This window comes from Denticeps clupeoides, chromosome 15 (genome assembly GCF_900700375.1).
Source record: "Denticeps clupeoides chromosome 15, fDenClu1.1, whole genome shotgun sequence".
Taxonomy (NCBI): Eukaryota; Metazoa; Chordata; class Actinopteri; order Clupeiformes; family Denticipitidae; genus Denticeps; species Denticeps clupeoides.
Window position 1 is genome coordinate 1,603,736 of NC_041721.1, and position 14,490 is coordinate 1,618,225.

The 14,490-nt window shown below is 48.3% G+C and overlaps 1 protein-coding gene across 3 annotated transcripts in view; it reads left to right on the forward strand.

Annotated features, from left to right (window-relative positions):
• The first annotated feature begins 416 nt into the window (after positions 1-416).
• Positions 417-14,490, forward strand: part of tbc1d22a (TBC1 domain family, member 22a) — a 74,763-nt gene continuing 60,689 nt past the window's right edge. For all 3 annotated transcript variants that reach the window (XM_028954755.1, XM_028954757.1, XM_028954756.1), the window contains exons 1-5: positions 417-600; positions 1,616-1,672; positions 2,226-2,647; positions 4,488-4,667; positions 13,902-13,972. In XM_028954755.1, the coding sequence (XP_028810588.1) occupies positions 539-600; positions 1,616-1,672; positions 2,226-2,647; positions 4,488-4,667; positions 13,902-13,972 (792 nt within the window). In that variant the 5' untranslated portion in view covers positions 417-538. The remainder of the gene's footprint in view (positions 601-1,615; positions 1,673-2,225; positions 2,648-4,487; positions 4,668-13,901; positions 13,973-14,490) is intronic.

A 14,490-nucleotide genomic window follows, 5' to 3' on the forward strand; every position in this document is an offset into this window, starting at 1 on the left:
TCGTTGTGCACATTGTAGACGGTTCCCGGACTCTCTGTTGGATCCCTGAAGGTTTGTTGTCAAGAATATAAAGAGTAAATTGGACATTTTAATTATAAAGTACATTTAGAATTCCCTCACCCTCCGTAATATAATACATACATCAGTTCTGTGACGTTTAAATGAATTGATGAAACGGACCCGATTAAGCCTTAGTCCACTTGCCTACTGAAAATGAATTGATGGCCTCAGAATAAAAACTCCAAAGATTCTGGTACGAAATTGAAATGACAAAAAACGTGCAAGTCAAGTCCTCTCTGTTTGATGCGTGGCCGATGACGTAGGTGGGGTTTTTCAGTATGCTCACTTGTGATTGGATGGACGCCGCCAAGCGTCCGTCCGACCAATCGCAGCTTGCGTTACTCGCCGTCAGCTGCGTCAACATGGCGGCTCTGTGAGTTTACCAGGAAAGGCCCGGGTGTAAATAAGCGTCCTGTGCGCGTCTGCCGTGCGTTTCGATCCCTTCTAAGTAGATGCGTTAAGGCGCGGCGGGAGGACGATGTCGGGAGACGGCAATAAGAAGCAGTTCTGGCGGAGAGGCGCCGCCAAAGTTCCCGGCAGGTGAGTCCCGCTCGGATAGCAGCGAGCTAATGGCTAACGGCCGAGCCGCGGCTTTCTCACCGCATCACTGAAAACTCCAACCAAGCAAAACGCCGCAGGACGAGCGGCAGCTCGTTTTCGGGCCGCACGACGTTCCGCAAAATCTCGTTCCTTCTACAGACGTGGCGTGTTACGGTTTGGGGTATTTTAGCTCTGTCGGGTTCCTCCAAGTTCCTTTCTCTGCTTTTTTTTTTTTTTGCGTTTTGCAAGGCTTTTTTTCCCTCCAAGTCACACACAGTAATAAGAAACGTCTGTTTCTAACACCCCCACTCTGTCGATTTAATGTGAGCTGGGGTTTAATTACGGTCACATTTCATCCATTATCCAATATGACGACGTCAGAATGATCTGATGACTATTATTATCATCTTCTGTGTTCCTGTGTTCTCACCAACGTGTTCACTTATTTGTTTTTTTAAATAGTAATTTATTAGTATTGCACGTTGACCATAAACCCGATAAAGCACTCAACTGATGTGGCACCTTGGCAGATCGGGATTCGAACCGGCAACCTTCTGATTACGGGGCCGCTTCCTTAACCGCTAGGCAGCCACTGCCCCATGGTGATGTTGTATCGATACAGGGACACCAAATATAATTTTTTTGTATACAAATTTTATTAATGTAATGTGATCCACCCAGCATCTTGTAGAATATCGCAATATGTACAGTATCACAATATATCATGATGCAATCATATCGTGAGATCCTTGGCAGAACGCACCCATATTTACCCCTGTCAGTTATCATGTGTTAGCAATAGACTGTGTGATGCATGTAACCTTATGGCCCGTAGCTGCTTAATTTTACATATATCTTGTAAGAGTCACGTCAGGTCTGGTGGTGTTATTGCATGGTGCTCATTACTGGATTGCTTAAGGGCCACGTGGTCACACAGCCGACCGAAAAAAAAGATCTTTGGGAAACTACGAATACTGAGTATTGATTTTTTTTCTTCTTCTTCCTTTCCTTCCAGCATACAACATGTGTACGGCGCTCAACACCCACCTTTTGATCCTCTCCTGCATGCCAAGTAAGTTGATTTAAAGAGATGAAAATAAAGCGGTTTTGATCCACGCCCCCGGCGGCCCGTCGCGGTTTAAGCTGCCAAAAACGTCTCTGTGATCTCCGCGGTCAATTTAGATGTGGTGGGGCTTGTTTCTGCTGTGTGTTGTTGCTGTCCTCTGAGGAAATTAAACGCGCCGCGTTTGTAAAATATTGCTGAAGCTGTTAGACGAGCTGCCCTGGCACTGTCACAAGAAAACAAGTCTTCTGCTTCTCTGCCTCATCAGATTTATTTGATAAAACTCAACCTCTCCACACTTTGGCAGTTTTGATTCCTGTCAGAGCCAGTTGGATTGTTCTGTGTGTGTTTGGATATAGCTTTCTTTTGAATACGTTTAAAGATCTAAAGACTATGAACTTTATAGTTGGCTCATTGTCATTTCTGTTCAACACTGATGTATAAAACACTCTCTCTTCAAATCATAATTTAATAAGACTTCAAATATTGTTCAATGTGTCCCTACTGGCCATTTTTAGTCCTAGTGTTGTATAAAATTGTATAATAGTTGCCTTTTTATCAGTTTAATAAGGGCAGGAAATAAGCCACAGCTGACCCCTGTCAAGCCAAAGAAAGCCACCAGCTTCCAGGAGTTTGAGAGTATCACTAGTGACGCCTGGGATGTCGGTGACGAGGACGACGAGCTGCTGGCCATGGCTGCCCAGAACTTGAACATTGAAGTTGTCATGGAAACGGCCAACAAAGTGATCGAGAACCACAGCAAGCTCCAAGGGAAGCAGGCGGTGCCTCTGCAAGAGGACGAACTTGTAGAGAAGGAACAGGAAGTGCCGGCTCCAGATGAGGAGCAGCCCACGGAGGAGGAGGAGGAGGAGGAGGCAGCAGCAGAACGGACGACAGAACAGTCCTTCAGCCCGGAGTCCGGTCCGCACGGCGACGGGAGGCTGGTGAAGTCCTTCAGCGAAGCTCCCATCGGCTCACCGAGGGGTCAGTATCTCATCCCGTCGCCGCAGCAGCATACACTCGCCTTTTTCACCGTTATTATCTCCCAGGAGTGGGGACCACGTTGTAGCACCACGTTCACCTGCCCGCTCGGCCCCTTTCTGAGGAAACCGAAATCGATGTTTCACGCTCCCCTCCTGCCTGAGGCGAGATGATGGTAGCTCTCCATGGCGGCTTGACCCCTGTATTAGTCCGTGAGCGTTTGGTGGCTGGGTGACTGTGGTAATAGAGGGTCTCTCTTATCTCTGCATCAGTATTTGTCCCTTTCCTCCAGCCAACATACTGAACTGCAGAAGAGATTTTAGTCAAATGTAACAGCAGTTTGAGGATTGTTATAGAGAATAAAATTGTTCTGGTGGGTCCGCCTCACATTCATGGATTAAACCTAGTCCTCGGCTAACAGTGTTTGTTAGTCTGCGACTAGCCTTGAAGGTCCCCTGACATGAAAATGTGATTTTATTGGATGATTTAACATTAATACGAGTTCCCAGAGCCTGTCTATAGTCCTGCAGTGGCTAGAAATGGTGATAGGTGTAAAGAGTGCTTTGGTCATTCTGCTTCACCATTCAGAGATCTGCAGCTCAGACGGTTGGGTCTGGAATTTGTCCCCTTATGACATCATGTTTTTCCCGCCCAGCGAATGTCCCGCCCCTCCCCTAAAACATTATCTCCACAGACCATCATGGCTTCCCAATGTGTGAAGCATAGCAGTTGCTTGGTGATTGGATGTAAAAATTAGCACAAATGTTTTTTTTTTTTTTTTTTTTTTTTTTTTTTTTTTTTTTTTGTAGTTCAGTCACATGAGACTCTGGAGAACCAGCGGGTTCATTATATTTTTTCTGGAAAACATGACTGCGCCAAACATAATTTCCGCAAATGCTCCCTCAACTTCTATAATCCGCTCTCCTCCTCATTAGCATTTAAAGCTACGGACCCTCAAATGGAACCTGGTAGACCTCACTGTGGGACTGGATCAAAGTGCCTGTAATTCTGCACCAAGGCTGATTTTCGGAAAGAGAGTATTAGGGGACCAGCAAGACCGATATATTTTATGTCATGGGACCTTTAATTCATGCATGGGAAACTGACCTAAGTTGCGATAGAGCCTGTGTAAAGAATTTCATACACCTCAGAGGATTCATCTTGTATTATTACAGTCATGTGATTATTCGTAAGATCCAATAATATTACAGTTTGTCGTGCTTACGTTTATGGCGTCATTCTCCACTAGTCATTAGTTAAGCATGCTTGCATGCTGATGCTGTGCATGTTTGTGTCTGTTGTGGGCGTGGTCATGTTTGTGGTCTATTAGGGGGGTGTAGATCGGAGAGAAAGGGACGAGCTGGGCGTTGCGCTACACCTTGTCATGTACTGATATGAGGGGGTTAAATAGTCCAGGATGAGGAAGTAGGTGGTGTGATAGCTGTCCATCATGCCCACAGGCCCCTCCCCCTTTTAAAATATCTTCTCACCTTCTTCATTTCTATAAAATCAGAAGATTTGAATGCGGGTGAGTGTGAATGACTCTCTCGCTGGTTCCCTGATACACGTTCTCTTGTCTCGCCATTTGTTTGTCTGATGTCTGCTGGCTGGAATGGACGCCGCAGCTGCATGAGTCTTATTAGATAATGGCGGGCAGAAAGGCTTTCATTATGCCGGGCCAGATTGTCGGGGTAATGGCCGTGGCTGGCTGGGTGTCGCCTGTGCCGCGCCCGAGCCGCAGCTCCGTAATTACCTGTAATGGCCTTTGCTCGTCTGAGTAAACATCTGGGGTCTTGTGGTGCAGGAGCGTTTATTAATACAGCGGGTGTCTCTGTCCCCCCAGAGGTTGCTGGAGAGAGGGCGGGCCTCCACCGACAACAGTCGCTGCCCCACCGACCGGTCATCCCGCTCGTGGCCCGCATGGCCGACCAGAACACTTCCGGCACCCCCGCCATGACCGAGAGAGAGGCGTCGCGTCTGGACAAGTTCAGGCAGGTCCTGGCCGGACCCAACACCGACCTGGGTGAGTGGCCCAACTCTCCGTTTCATCACAGCAATAATTCAGACGGTCTCTGCATCCAAATTATTATTATTATTATTTTTTTAATAATTTGAATTTGTTGAGAGACATTTCCTGGAAATATTATTATTACCTCAGTGAAGTGCTCGCTAGAGATGTGTCCCGGCCCGAGCCTGACCGAATCCGACCTGAAAAGTTCAGCTTTTAATACATAAGCTATGAGTTCCAGACTAAGAAGGAAGGGAAATGAGCGGGTCCGAAACGTACTCGCCAGCGGCTAGCCCCCGTTTCACCCCCTCGGCATCCATTTACGCATCTCTGGGGGTAATTAAATCACCGGACGAGGGTGGCCGAGAAATTATAATATTTTTTTTGACGCATGTTGTAAAACACCTTCCAATCACCAAAACAAATTTACATCATACGGAATCATACGGAAAAGAAAGGTACTATAGACCGGGAGTTCGCATTCGCTGACCGAGCCCGAGTTTGGGCCCGGATTTACTGCCCTAGTGCTCACTGGGTTTGTCTTTCATCTGATTTTGTATTGACGTGTTCTGGCCAGTGCAGATCTGAATGTCTCTAAAGTCCAGGCCTCGTCCACATCAGGGCATCGAGGGCGTCCATGAGCGCGGAGATGTTTCACATTTTAAGCACGTTGATGTTGATAATGGCCCGTCTGTAACGAGAACTGATGTTCGGAGTCCGTTATGAACGCCGGTTGTATAGATTATCTTGGGCAGGTGATAATGTGCTGCTTTTCCAGCTCTGGACTTTGTTTCGTGGACGTTTCAAGGACGCCCGCGTTGTTCGTCCTGCCGGTCCCAGCAGCTGTCGGCCCGAGCAGCGATTGGAGATGAAAGCCGGCTCGGCAGATTGATAATGAGAGCTGCTGTTTGAGGCGTCAGGCCGCGGCCGCGCGTGTGTGTTGACAGCGGAAAGGTCACTCGTACGGCCCCGCCCACACCCCTGCAGTTCACCCTGCGGTCTGTTAAGCGCCTCTCGCGTTCTTATATCTCCATGTATACGCTCCTGATGCAGTTTTCTGGCGAGTGCTGGGTCGGTTGACCCCACCTACCCACGGTAAAAAAAAAAAAAATATATATATATATAAAAATACAGAATCTGTCAGGCCGCATTACCGCATGGCCGCCATCAGCACCTGTCCTAATTCAGTTGCCGTCACCTTATTAAATATTCTAAAGTGGCCATCCAGGCTGCCAGAGTGAAATATGAACTTAATTCCATGTACATAATTAAGCCGGTGGGCGTGTCCGTGGCAGTGATGGATCGCCCTGTTGTCCCGACCCCCCCGATGTGACACAGCGTCTGTCTGCCCGCCACAGATCCATCACCTTTCCCCCTCAGTCATGCGTTCGGCAGGCCCGGTCGGGGACGAGCCTGCCCCCTAGTGCAGGACATGGAATTACTTATTATTATTATTATTATTATTATTTTTTTTTTTCCCTTTCTTTTCTCTGATGCATTACTCGCTGGTCGAGTCTTCCATCATCTGTAGAGCCCCGTCTTTAATGACCACGACGAGTTAATGAGTCGGCGGAAGCCGCGGAGAAAAGGACAACTGAAGGGTGCCGTCGTTCCTGCTCTCTTCATTGTGTGGCTCGTAAAGGCTCGTAATGTTAACTGCTGTCATCTTTCAAAATCGCAATAAACAGGAGCCGAGGAGACCGAGCAAATGCACGTACTGACGGGTGTTTGTGGCCTGTGGTTCTCCAGCTCGCTGAGAGGATATTATATATAGTGCAAAAGTTTTAGGCTGTAGTGAAATTAATTAGAGCCTTTCCACGGAGGGTAAAACGAAGCGTAAAAACCCCACGTCATGTCAGTGTTTCATGGAAATAAGGTTTTTTTTTTTTGGTTACGGTAGCATAATTGCTTGCACCTTAGATGAACAGTGGTTATGTTTTGACTGGTTTGACTCTTCATGGTACTCTGTGTATTTAGTTATTTTATCTTCTACATTCTTTTGATTCCCCTGTATATGTTCCTTTTTTTTTTTTTTTTTTTGCCCAATAATTATTGATTATCACTTTAAAATTGCATTCAATCTCTGATTATACTTTTATTCAGTTTTTATGACTAACATATTTCATTTGGGAGGTATTAAGGTGTAGGTTTGCAACATGGCTTTATTGCTTATCGCTGCATTGTTGTACCTGGTGAATAATACGGTCACGTATAATGCACATTCTCGCCCTGAAGCGCAGAGAGCTGTTCTCCCAAACAAATGGCCAAGCAGCGTTTCCATAATGAAAACCTGCAGGCTAATCATGTTAAACGCGGCCCATTCCAGATCTGTCTGTAGCGCTGTTATGTAATTCTGCCCCGGTATTAGATTTACGCCATAACATTATATTCTCCGTGACATTAGGACCAGCGACAGGTCGCTCTCAGAGGACGCTGGGCTGTATTAGGCATCAACTGAACGTTGTGTGAACATGTGCGAGGGGAAGACCGATTTGTTAGTGGTGGTTAGATGGCTGGGTCAGGGTGCTCATGGGATGGTGATGTGGGGATCAGGACCGGTCCTATGAATTAGGTTTCCTTTCATGTCACTGGTGTTGAATTGGTCTCCTAATTGCCCAGATCTCAACGATCCAGAACTGTGGGGTGCTCTGGCTGATCTGGACCCCTCTAAACGGCAGGTGTTACCTTTTTATTAGATACCTTTGCCATTGATGGTGGTGATAATGGCATTATGGTGGTAGGTAGCCTAGAGCCCTGTGAACCAGAAGACCCAGGTTCAAACCTCACTTACTACCATCGTGTCCCTAAGCAAAACACTTAACCCTGAGTGTCTCCAGGGGAGGGGACTGTCCCTGTCACTACTGACTGTAATGCGCTCTGGATAAGGACGTCTGGTAAATGCTGTAAATGTAGAATTAAACATGTTAAAACAGGCTGGTGAGCATTTCAAGCATCTGTCACGACAAGGTCCGCTCTCAGAGGTGAGCGTCCGACCGGCCGATTGCTCCATCAGAGTAAGGACGGTTGCCATGGTAATGTGCTCCCCCTCTTCTCTCCCTTTTTTATAAAATTTTTTTTTCCTTCGCCTCCTTCCTCGTGTCTGTTCATCCTGGCCCACCGCGCTGCACTTCTCGCCGCCTCCTCGTTACGGCTGGGGGAGCTGCCGGCCCGTCCTTCCTTCTCTCGTCCCCGCCAGTCCTGTTACGCAGCACTTTCCAACATTCATCAGCTCACGCCTGCCATTCGGGTGACAACATCGGCGGCGTCTTTCTCTCAGTTCCTCCGCATTTTTTTTGGCCAGTCTTAGGAGGGACAATTTAGGTGCTTCGAGCCTTTTAGTGCATGAAAACGTGCGAGAACGTTCCGGCGAACTCGGCCTTCTCCTGGAAATTGGACACACTTGTTTGGAATTAAGAACATTTATTTAAAACATATTACAGAATAAAATAGAATAAAATATGTAAACCGCGTTAGTGCAACTCTCGTCTATCCACCGGGAGGTTCTGCTAAGTAGCGGCGCCGGGCTAACGCTGCTGGTCCGAATATCCGCGGTGAAACCACACGCAGAGCAGGCTGCAGTAGGCTGTGGAGTCGTGTAGTTTAGGCTGGGACATCATATCTGGGCTCCAGAACGTGGAGGAGACGCAGGAACCCCACATTTTCTACCTCCGAGGGTGGCTGGTCACTCAACGTAACATACTCGGTAATTGCCGGGGTTATTTCACTTTGAAATAGTTCCACACGGCAGACATGTCTAGCCCCGCCTTCTCCCCGCTCTGAGCTGGGGGCGGGGCCAGGGGGCGGGCACTCTGCGGCTGTGATTAACCCCTTACACGCCGCTCAAACACAGGCATTTCTCAGGCAGTGGTATCGGTCCCCGGTATCGGGGGACATTTAACGGGTACGAGTACTTCAGGAAATGTGGTGTCGAGGCCGATACCAGGTATCGGTGCATCCCTAGCTGCGTTCACGCTCCCTGTGGGTGTGTTGCCTCTGTAGGTGCCCTTGATGGCGCCGATGTCTGAATAAGCTGGAACGATCCGTCACTTACGGCCGGAATCCGCTTTAATGTGTCAGCCCTCACCTGCCACCTCAAACGTCAACCGCTTCCTTCCGCTCATTACTTATTCATTTGCGTTGGCCGAGGCCTCCATACTGATGTCCCCCTCCACCCGCGCCGTCCTTCATTAATGCAGCGGCGAGCGCGGGCCGCGTTTAAACCGACGGAGGGCCTGCATGGGAGGTGGGGGGGGGGGGGTCACGACCGAGCGGAAAATCCTAAAAGTGCACGGAAATCCTCACAAAAGGGGCTTCAGGCGTCTCGCAAACGACCGTCCCTGGTTGAGAACGTTCATCGTGCACGCAGACGGAGGGCTGGGGGGGAGCCTGGAGATTAAGCGCACCGGCCACGTTCCGATTTCCCGGCGCGGGATTACAAAGATCTTCTTCCAGTCAGCCGGGAAGAGAGGAAGGAAGAGAGCTCTAACGGCCCATTTTATTAGCGGTGAAAGAAACTTTCATGAAAGTTGGATTTGAAAATGTGTCGAGTGGAGTATCTGGTTAACAATGCAATTCGGCTGTAAAAAAAAACGGGGGAAATTTATAATGCAATCAATTAAATGTAGGTTCACGGTGACGGCGGGAGCCCAGAGGAAGTGACAAGGTTCTGCTGAGCCGTCCCCAGCCACCTGGACTATATTTCATCCCCTGTGCAGCATCGGCTAATACGGAAAGTATCTTTTTACAAGGAGGCCCATTAGTTTACGAGCGCGTCGCGCGTCGCTTCGTCCTTTATTTGACTTACATGCGGCGCCGCGCTGGGCCATGCGGCGCTGAGCGAGCCGACTGGAACGAGGAGAGGAAACCTGGCTTGTAGATGGCTGCTGCTGCTGAACCAAATGCTGAAATAGTCCTGTTCATTATGACCGAAGTATGATGGAAGACGCATGGCGGGAAATATGACTGGGACGAAGTCGTGTCCAGTACTGATCATTCAACTCATTTCTAGCTTTACCTTCCTCACCGACTCTGCTATTTTGAACGTGAAACGATGATTGATCGGCGACTTTTAAATGAAAGGGAGGTGATTGTCATTGTGAACCGTGTCCTCTGTATTTAACCGTCACCCTTGGTGAGCAGTGGGCACCATGACAGGCGCCCGGGGACCTTCATCAAGGGGACCCTCAGAGAAAACATGGCGGTTTGGCATTCGAACCTTCTGATTACGGGTCCGCTTCCTTACCTGCTCGGACATCACTGCCCCGAGAGACGGGAACCTTCGCCGGTCTCCCGATTCTATATTCACTTATGATCATCAATGCCTCGATTATTGATGCATCCCATCAATGTTTCTACGTTACTTCGCAGTATGTTTTCAAATGCGTAATTTTTCTGTGCTCAGATCAGGCCGCCGCGGTATCTAAAAAAATTGCCTGATCATTGTAATCGACCTGAATTGGATCACCACGATCGTATGAAGTGAAGTGAAGTGATTGTCACATGTGATACACAGCAGCACAGCACACGGTGCACACAGTGAAATTTGTCCTCTGCATTTAACCCATCACCCTGAGTGAGCAGTGGGCAGCCATGACAGGCGCCCGGGGAGCAGTGTGTGGGGACGGTGCTTTGCTCAGTGGCACCTTGGCGGATCGGGATTCGAACTGGCAACCTTCTGATTACGGGGTCGCTTCCTTCACCGCTAGGCCACCACTGCCCCATAGGTTGGGTATAATCACCCAACCAAACCTAACACCGCCCAAGTGCACCACCTTTTTCTCGCTACGGTTTATTTAAATACACAGTTAATTAAAAATTAAAATGTGGGGTACGTTTAATACATCAATTCCATCCATGATCAGTATATCACTATTTTCCAACATTGCATACCAATATTGGATCAGCAGTAGCATGTAAATGGTTTCGAGGCGGCGAGGTATATGCAAATATGTGTGTGTGTGGTTTTTCTTCCCGGGCTGGACGTTCTGGGGCAGCGTTTGAACGACGTGCGGTTCTGACCCGTCGGCTGCAACACGCCCGCACAGTTCGGTGCCTCCGTGTGACTGACAGCTTTCCCACCTTCGTGACAAATGGGGTGTGTCTCCTCCTCCTCGCCTTCCTCTCTTCCCTTCACCCTCCTGCCATCAGAAGGAATCGGGAGCTGTTTGTGAGCCGCGAGGCTTTTTGATTTATGCATTTTTTTCTGCGTGTAACGCGCGGCTTCGCGGCGGCGCCTGCGCTTCGGACAAGATATAAAATTCTCTTTCAGAGCCTTTTCTGCTGCTTCTCTGGAGCTCTGGAGGCCAAGACTGGCCCGGCCCGGCAAGAACGTGATGAGAGCACAATTTCAACCTCTCAGTTGCTCCCATTTCATCTGCACCGCGAATCGAGTGGGGAAAAAATCTCGAGTTCCCTGAAACGTCATCCGCCGCGGTAATGAAACGCCACGTGCAATTTAGCCGAGACCCCCGATGAAGATGATGTTATGCTCGGAGGAAGGTCTTATTTATTCATCTGGAGTACGGAGAATCACGTCCCCGCCGTAATTGGTGTAAAATTCGTCTCCGCGGCCACCCCCGAGGTCCCGGGCCGGCGGCTGATGTATGGGCCCTCCTGGCCGCGCTGGAGGTCACCGTCTCCCGGCGAGAGGGCCGCAGCTCCGTGTCCCGGCCTCTCCGCCCCGCCGCGAGATTAATGCCAGGTACGGGATACATAACGGATAGTTTAATTAAGCGCGGGGCACAAGATTCATCGGCTAATTTCTGCGGCTGACAGCGCAAATGAGGGTTCAAAGGTGCGAGCCGCGGAGAGGCGCCCTCCAGTGAGTCTGCGTTTAATGAACTGAGCGCTTCACCCCCTTTTTAAAGTTCCGCCGGCCGTTCGGCACTTTTACTGCACCGTGCCCGCAACACGCCGCATTATTATACAGCCGCGACCCGGATCCTCTTCATCCCACGTCCTTACGAGGTCCACGTGCCTTAAAAAAAAAAAATAATGTCCGTAATGGGGGCTTCGGCGCTCGGGTGGAAGGCCCCACCAGCAGTCAGGGGAGCAGATCCTTAGCGGTCAATACAGAATTTTAATCGGTAGCTGGCGCAGGGGGGACAGGAAATCCCTGACTGTACACACTGTGGTCGGGGACACGTCAATATCGACTGCGAAGTCAGATATTTTCCTCCTGGCAACTTTAGTGCTAAGTAACAGATTATTATTATTATTTTTTTTTTTTTTGATCGGACAACTGGGACTTACAAATGCATTGAGACGCAATATTATTTCACATTGAGATATCACATCGTGAGGCGAATATAATTTTTGCAGTGAAAGCCGGGGACGGGACGGGAACCATTTGTGAGGGTTTCTCTCTGATTGGGTGCTAGTAGCCTAGCGGGTAACACACCAGAAGACCCAGGTTCAAACCCCACTTACTACCATCGTGTCCCTTTTGCAGGATAAGGGCGTCTGATAAATGCGGTAAACTGATAATCAGAAGGTTGCAGGTTTGAACCTAGACCTGCCAAGGCCCCACTGAGGTACCGTCCACCGTCCACAGATGACTTACTACACTTACTACCATCGTGTCCCTGAGCAAGACACTTAGCCCTGAGTGTCTCCAGGGGGGGACTGTCCCTGTAACTACTGACTGTAAGGCGCTCTGGATAAGGACGTCTGGTAAATGCTGTTAATGTATGTAAAAGTCGGTTTGCTTATTAACTTAACCATTTAATTGTTTACCTCTAAACCCCGTAAATAAGGGTTATTTTACGTAAAACGGGTTATTTTAAGTGAAAGAACCTCTATTTTATGAAACTGAAAAAAGGCGAAGGGTAATGGGAGGGTTAACCTGATTCTCTGAGGCCCGGATCTGTTCTTTTCTCAGTTGTTTTCTTCCCACGGCTAAATTAGGACCTGACGCACGATTCCTGCAGTGTGTAGGATGCACACTGCACTTTCGTGGCGTGATGCAGAGTGCGATTCCGCCGCCGTTCCGTGCGGGCTTTGTATGCAGGCCGGTGCCGAGTAATGTTGGAAAGGTAATCTGCTCGACCCCGTTGGGGGGAACATGGCCATGGGAAGTAACAAACTGAAATGTGGGGCAATTGTAGGTGCTTATTGTCCACTCTGGGTCCTTGACTCGTTCTTTTTTATTTTTTATTTTTTCGGCTGTGAAGCGTCATAGCTGTGAGGTTGAAATTGTAATGGTGGCACCTGGTGAGATGTCCATGTTCATTACCGATATCAGAGAACCTTGACTTATCCCAAGCTGGGCTATGAAACCTCGTCTGTCTTCTATACTCCCCCGAGCATAGGTGAGCCAAAATGTACTTGTGTAAATTAATGAAATAATCTTTATTTTATGGTAGGATGCATTGCATAGCTGTTATTGTAAATGACAAATAAATACCATATTTATACCTGTAAATACCATAATATACCCCCTTGGAGCATATTGAAATAAAATATCACGAAACCTAGAGCAAGACAGTAGCATATACATCGCGAGAGGTAACGCGTGCGTGTTGGATCACTTTGTATGGACGTAGCAAAATAATCCAATCAGATTTCAGTGTGGGCGGGCTTTTATTTAACTCCTCCACTTCCAAAGTTATGAGAACTGCTGTCTGTTCAGTGGAGCATCATGATGGAGGGAGGCTGCCTGAAAAACATGAACCACATTTCATCTCAAGACTACGGGTTGGCATGTCTGAATCGCTGAGGCCTTGGAATATGGAATACGGGCAGCGATGGTCATGTTTTTGTATGTTAATAAACTGTTTTATCTCTGGTGTCTTCATTTTTGTCTGGCAAAATCTGAAAAAATTTGTGATTTAAAAATTGATTAATATTTGCAAAATTGAAAAAAAAATCTAACAATTCAATAAGTATATTGTGACTTATTATTATTATTTATTTTTTTTAAACTTTTTTTATAGGGTCAGTGATTTTGTGTAGTATTGCATTTTGTGGTTTCTGAAAGCCATGCTGTGCTGGTAAAATAAAGTTTGGTCGATCAGCTATGGCGACCTGAATAGAGAAGTAATTAACACGTGTGTCTCCATAGCAACAACAGTAACGCTAAAGCCAAAAAGTTGAATTGTATTGGAATGGCCATTGGTATCTGCAGTAATGTATAAGGATTGGATGGTAAAAAATGTGGACCAGCCCATCCCCTAATTATAAATGCACATGCTTTTGCCGTACTATTTATTGTATCTGGCGTTTTTTCTAAATGTCCTGCTTTCTCCACAGAGGAACTTCGGAAGCTGAGTTGGTCTGGAATTCCACGGCAGGTTCGTCCCATCACGTGGAAGCTCCTCTCAGTAAGTAACGTCTGGAATTGTGCAATGCTTATTATTGCCAGTTTAAACTTAAAAAACGTTTCAGTTGATGCCGGCGCGGCCGTCTTCTTGTATGTTGAAAACCGCCGGCAACCCAGTTAGTGCTCCGGGTCGCTTACGCAACCGCCCGCAGCGCTCGGTATTCGGCGTGTGCGCCGCACGGTGGCATTTGCAGCGGCTGACCTCCGACTCCCGTCCATCTCTCCCCGCATCCTCCGAATGGCCGCGTGACCTTTCCAAGCCTGCCGGCGCTTCGTCTCCGTTCGGATACAGAAAAACGGCGCTTTCTGACCGCCGCTTACTCGATGGCGTAAGTGTCTGGTAAGACTGGGTCCTCCGTGACGATCTCTCACCTTCGACCTTTGACCTGGTTAAGCCATGTCGGTTAATTCAGCGGCTCCGGCATTATTAGTATTGCGGAAGCTCGCCTCCCCTGCCGGTGACGTTGTAAATCGGACCGCGTGGGCTCCGGGACCCTGGCCGTTGCCCCGCCCCGTGGT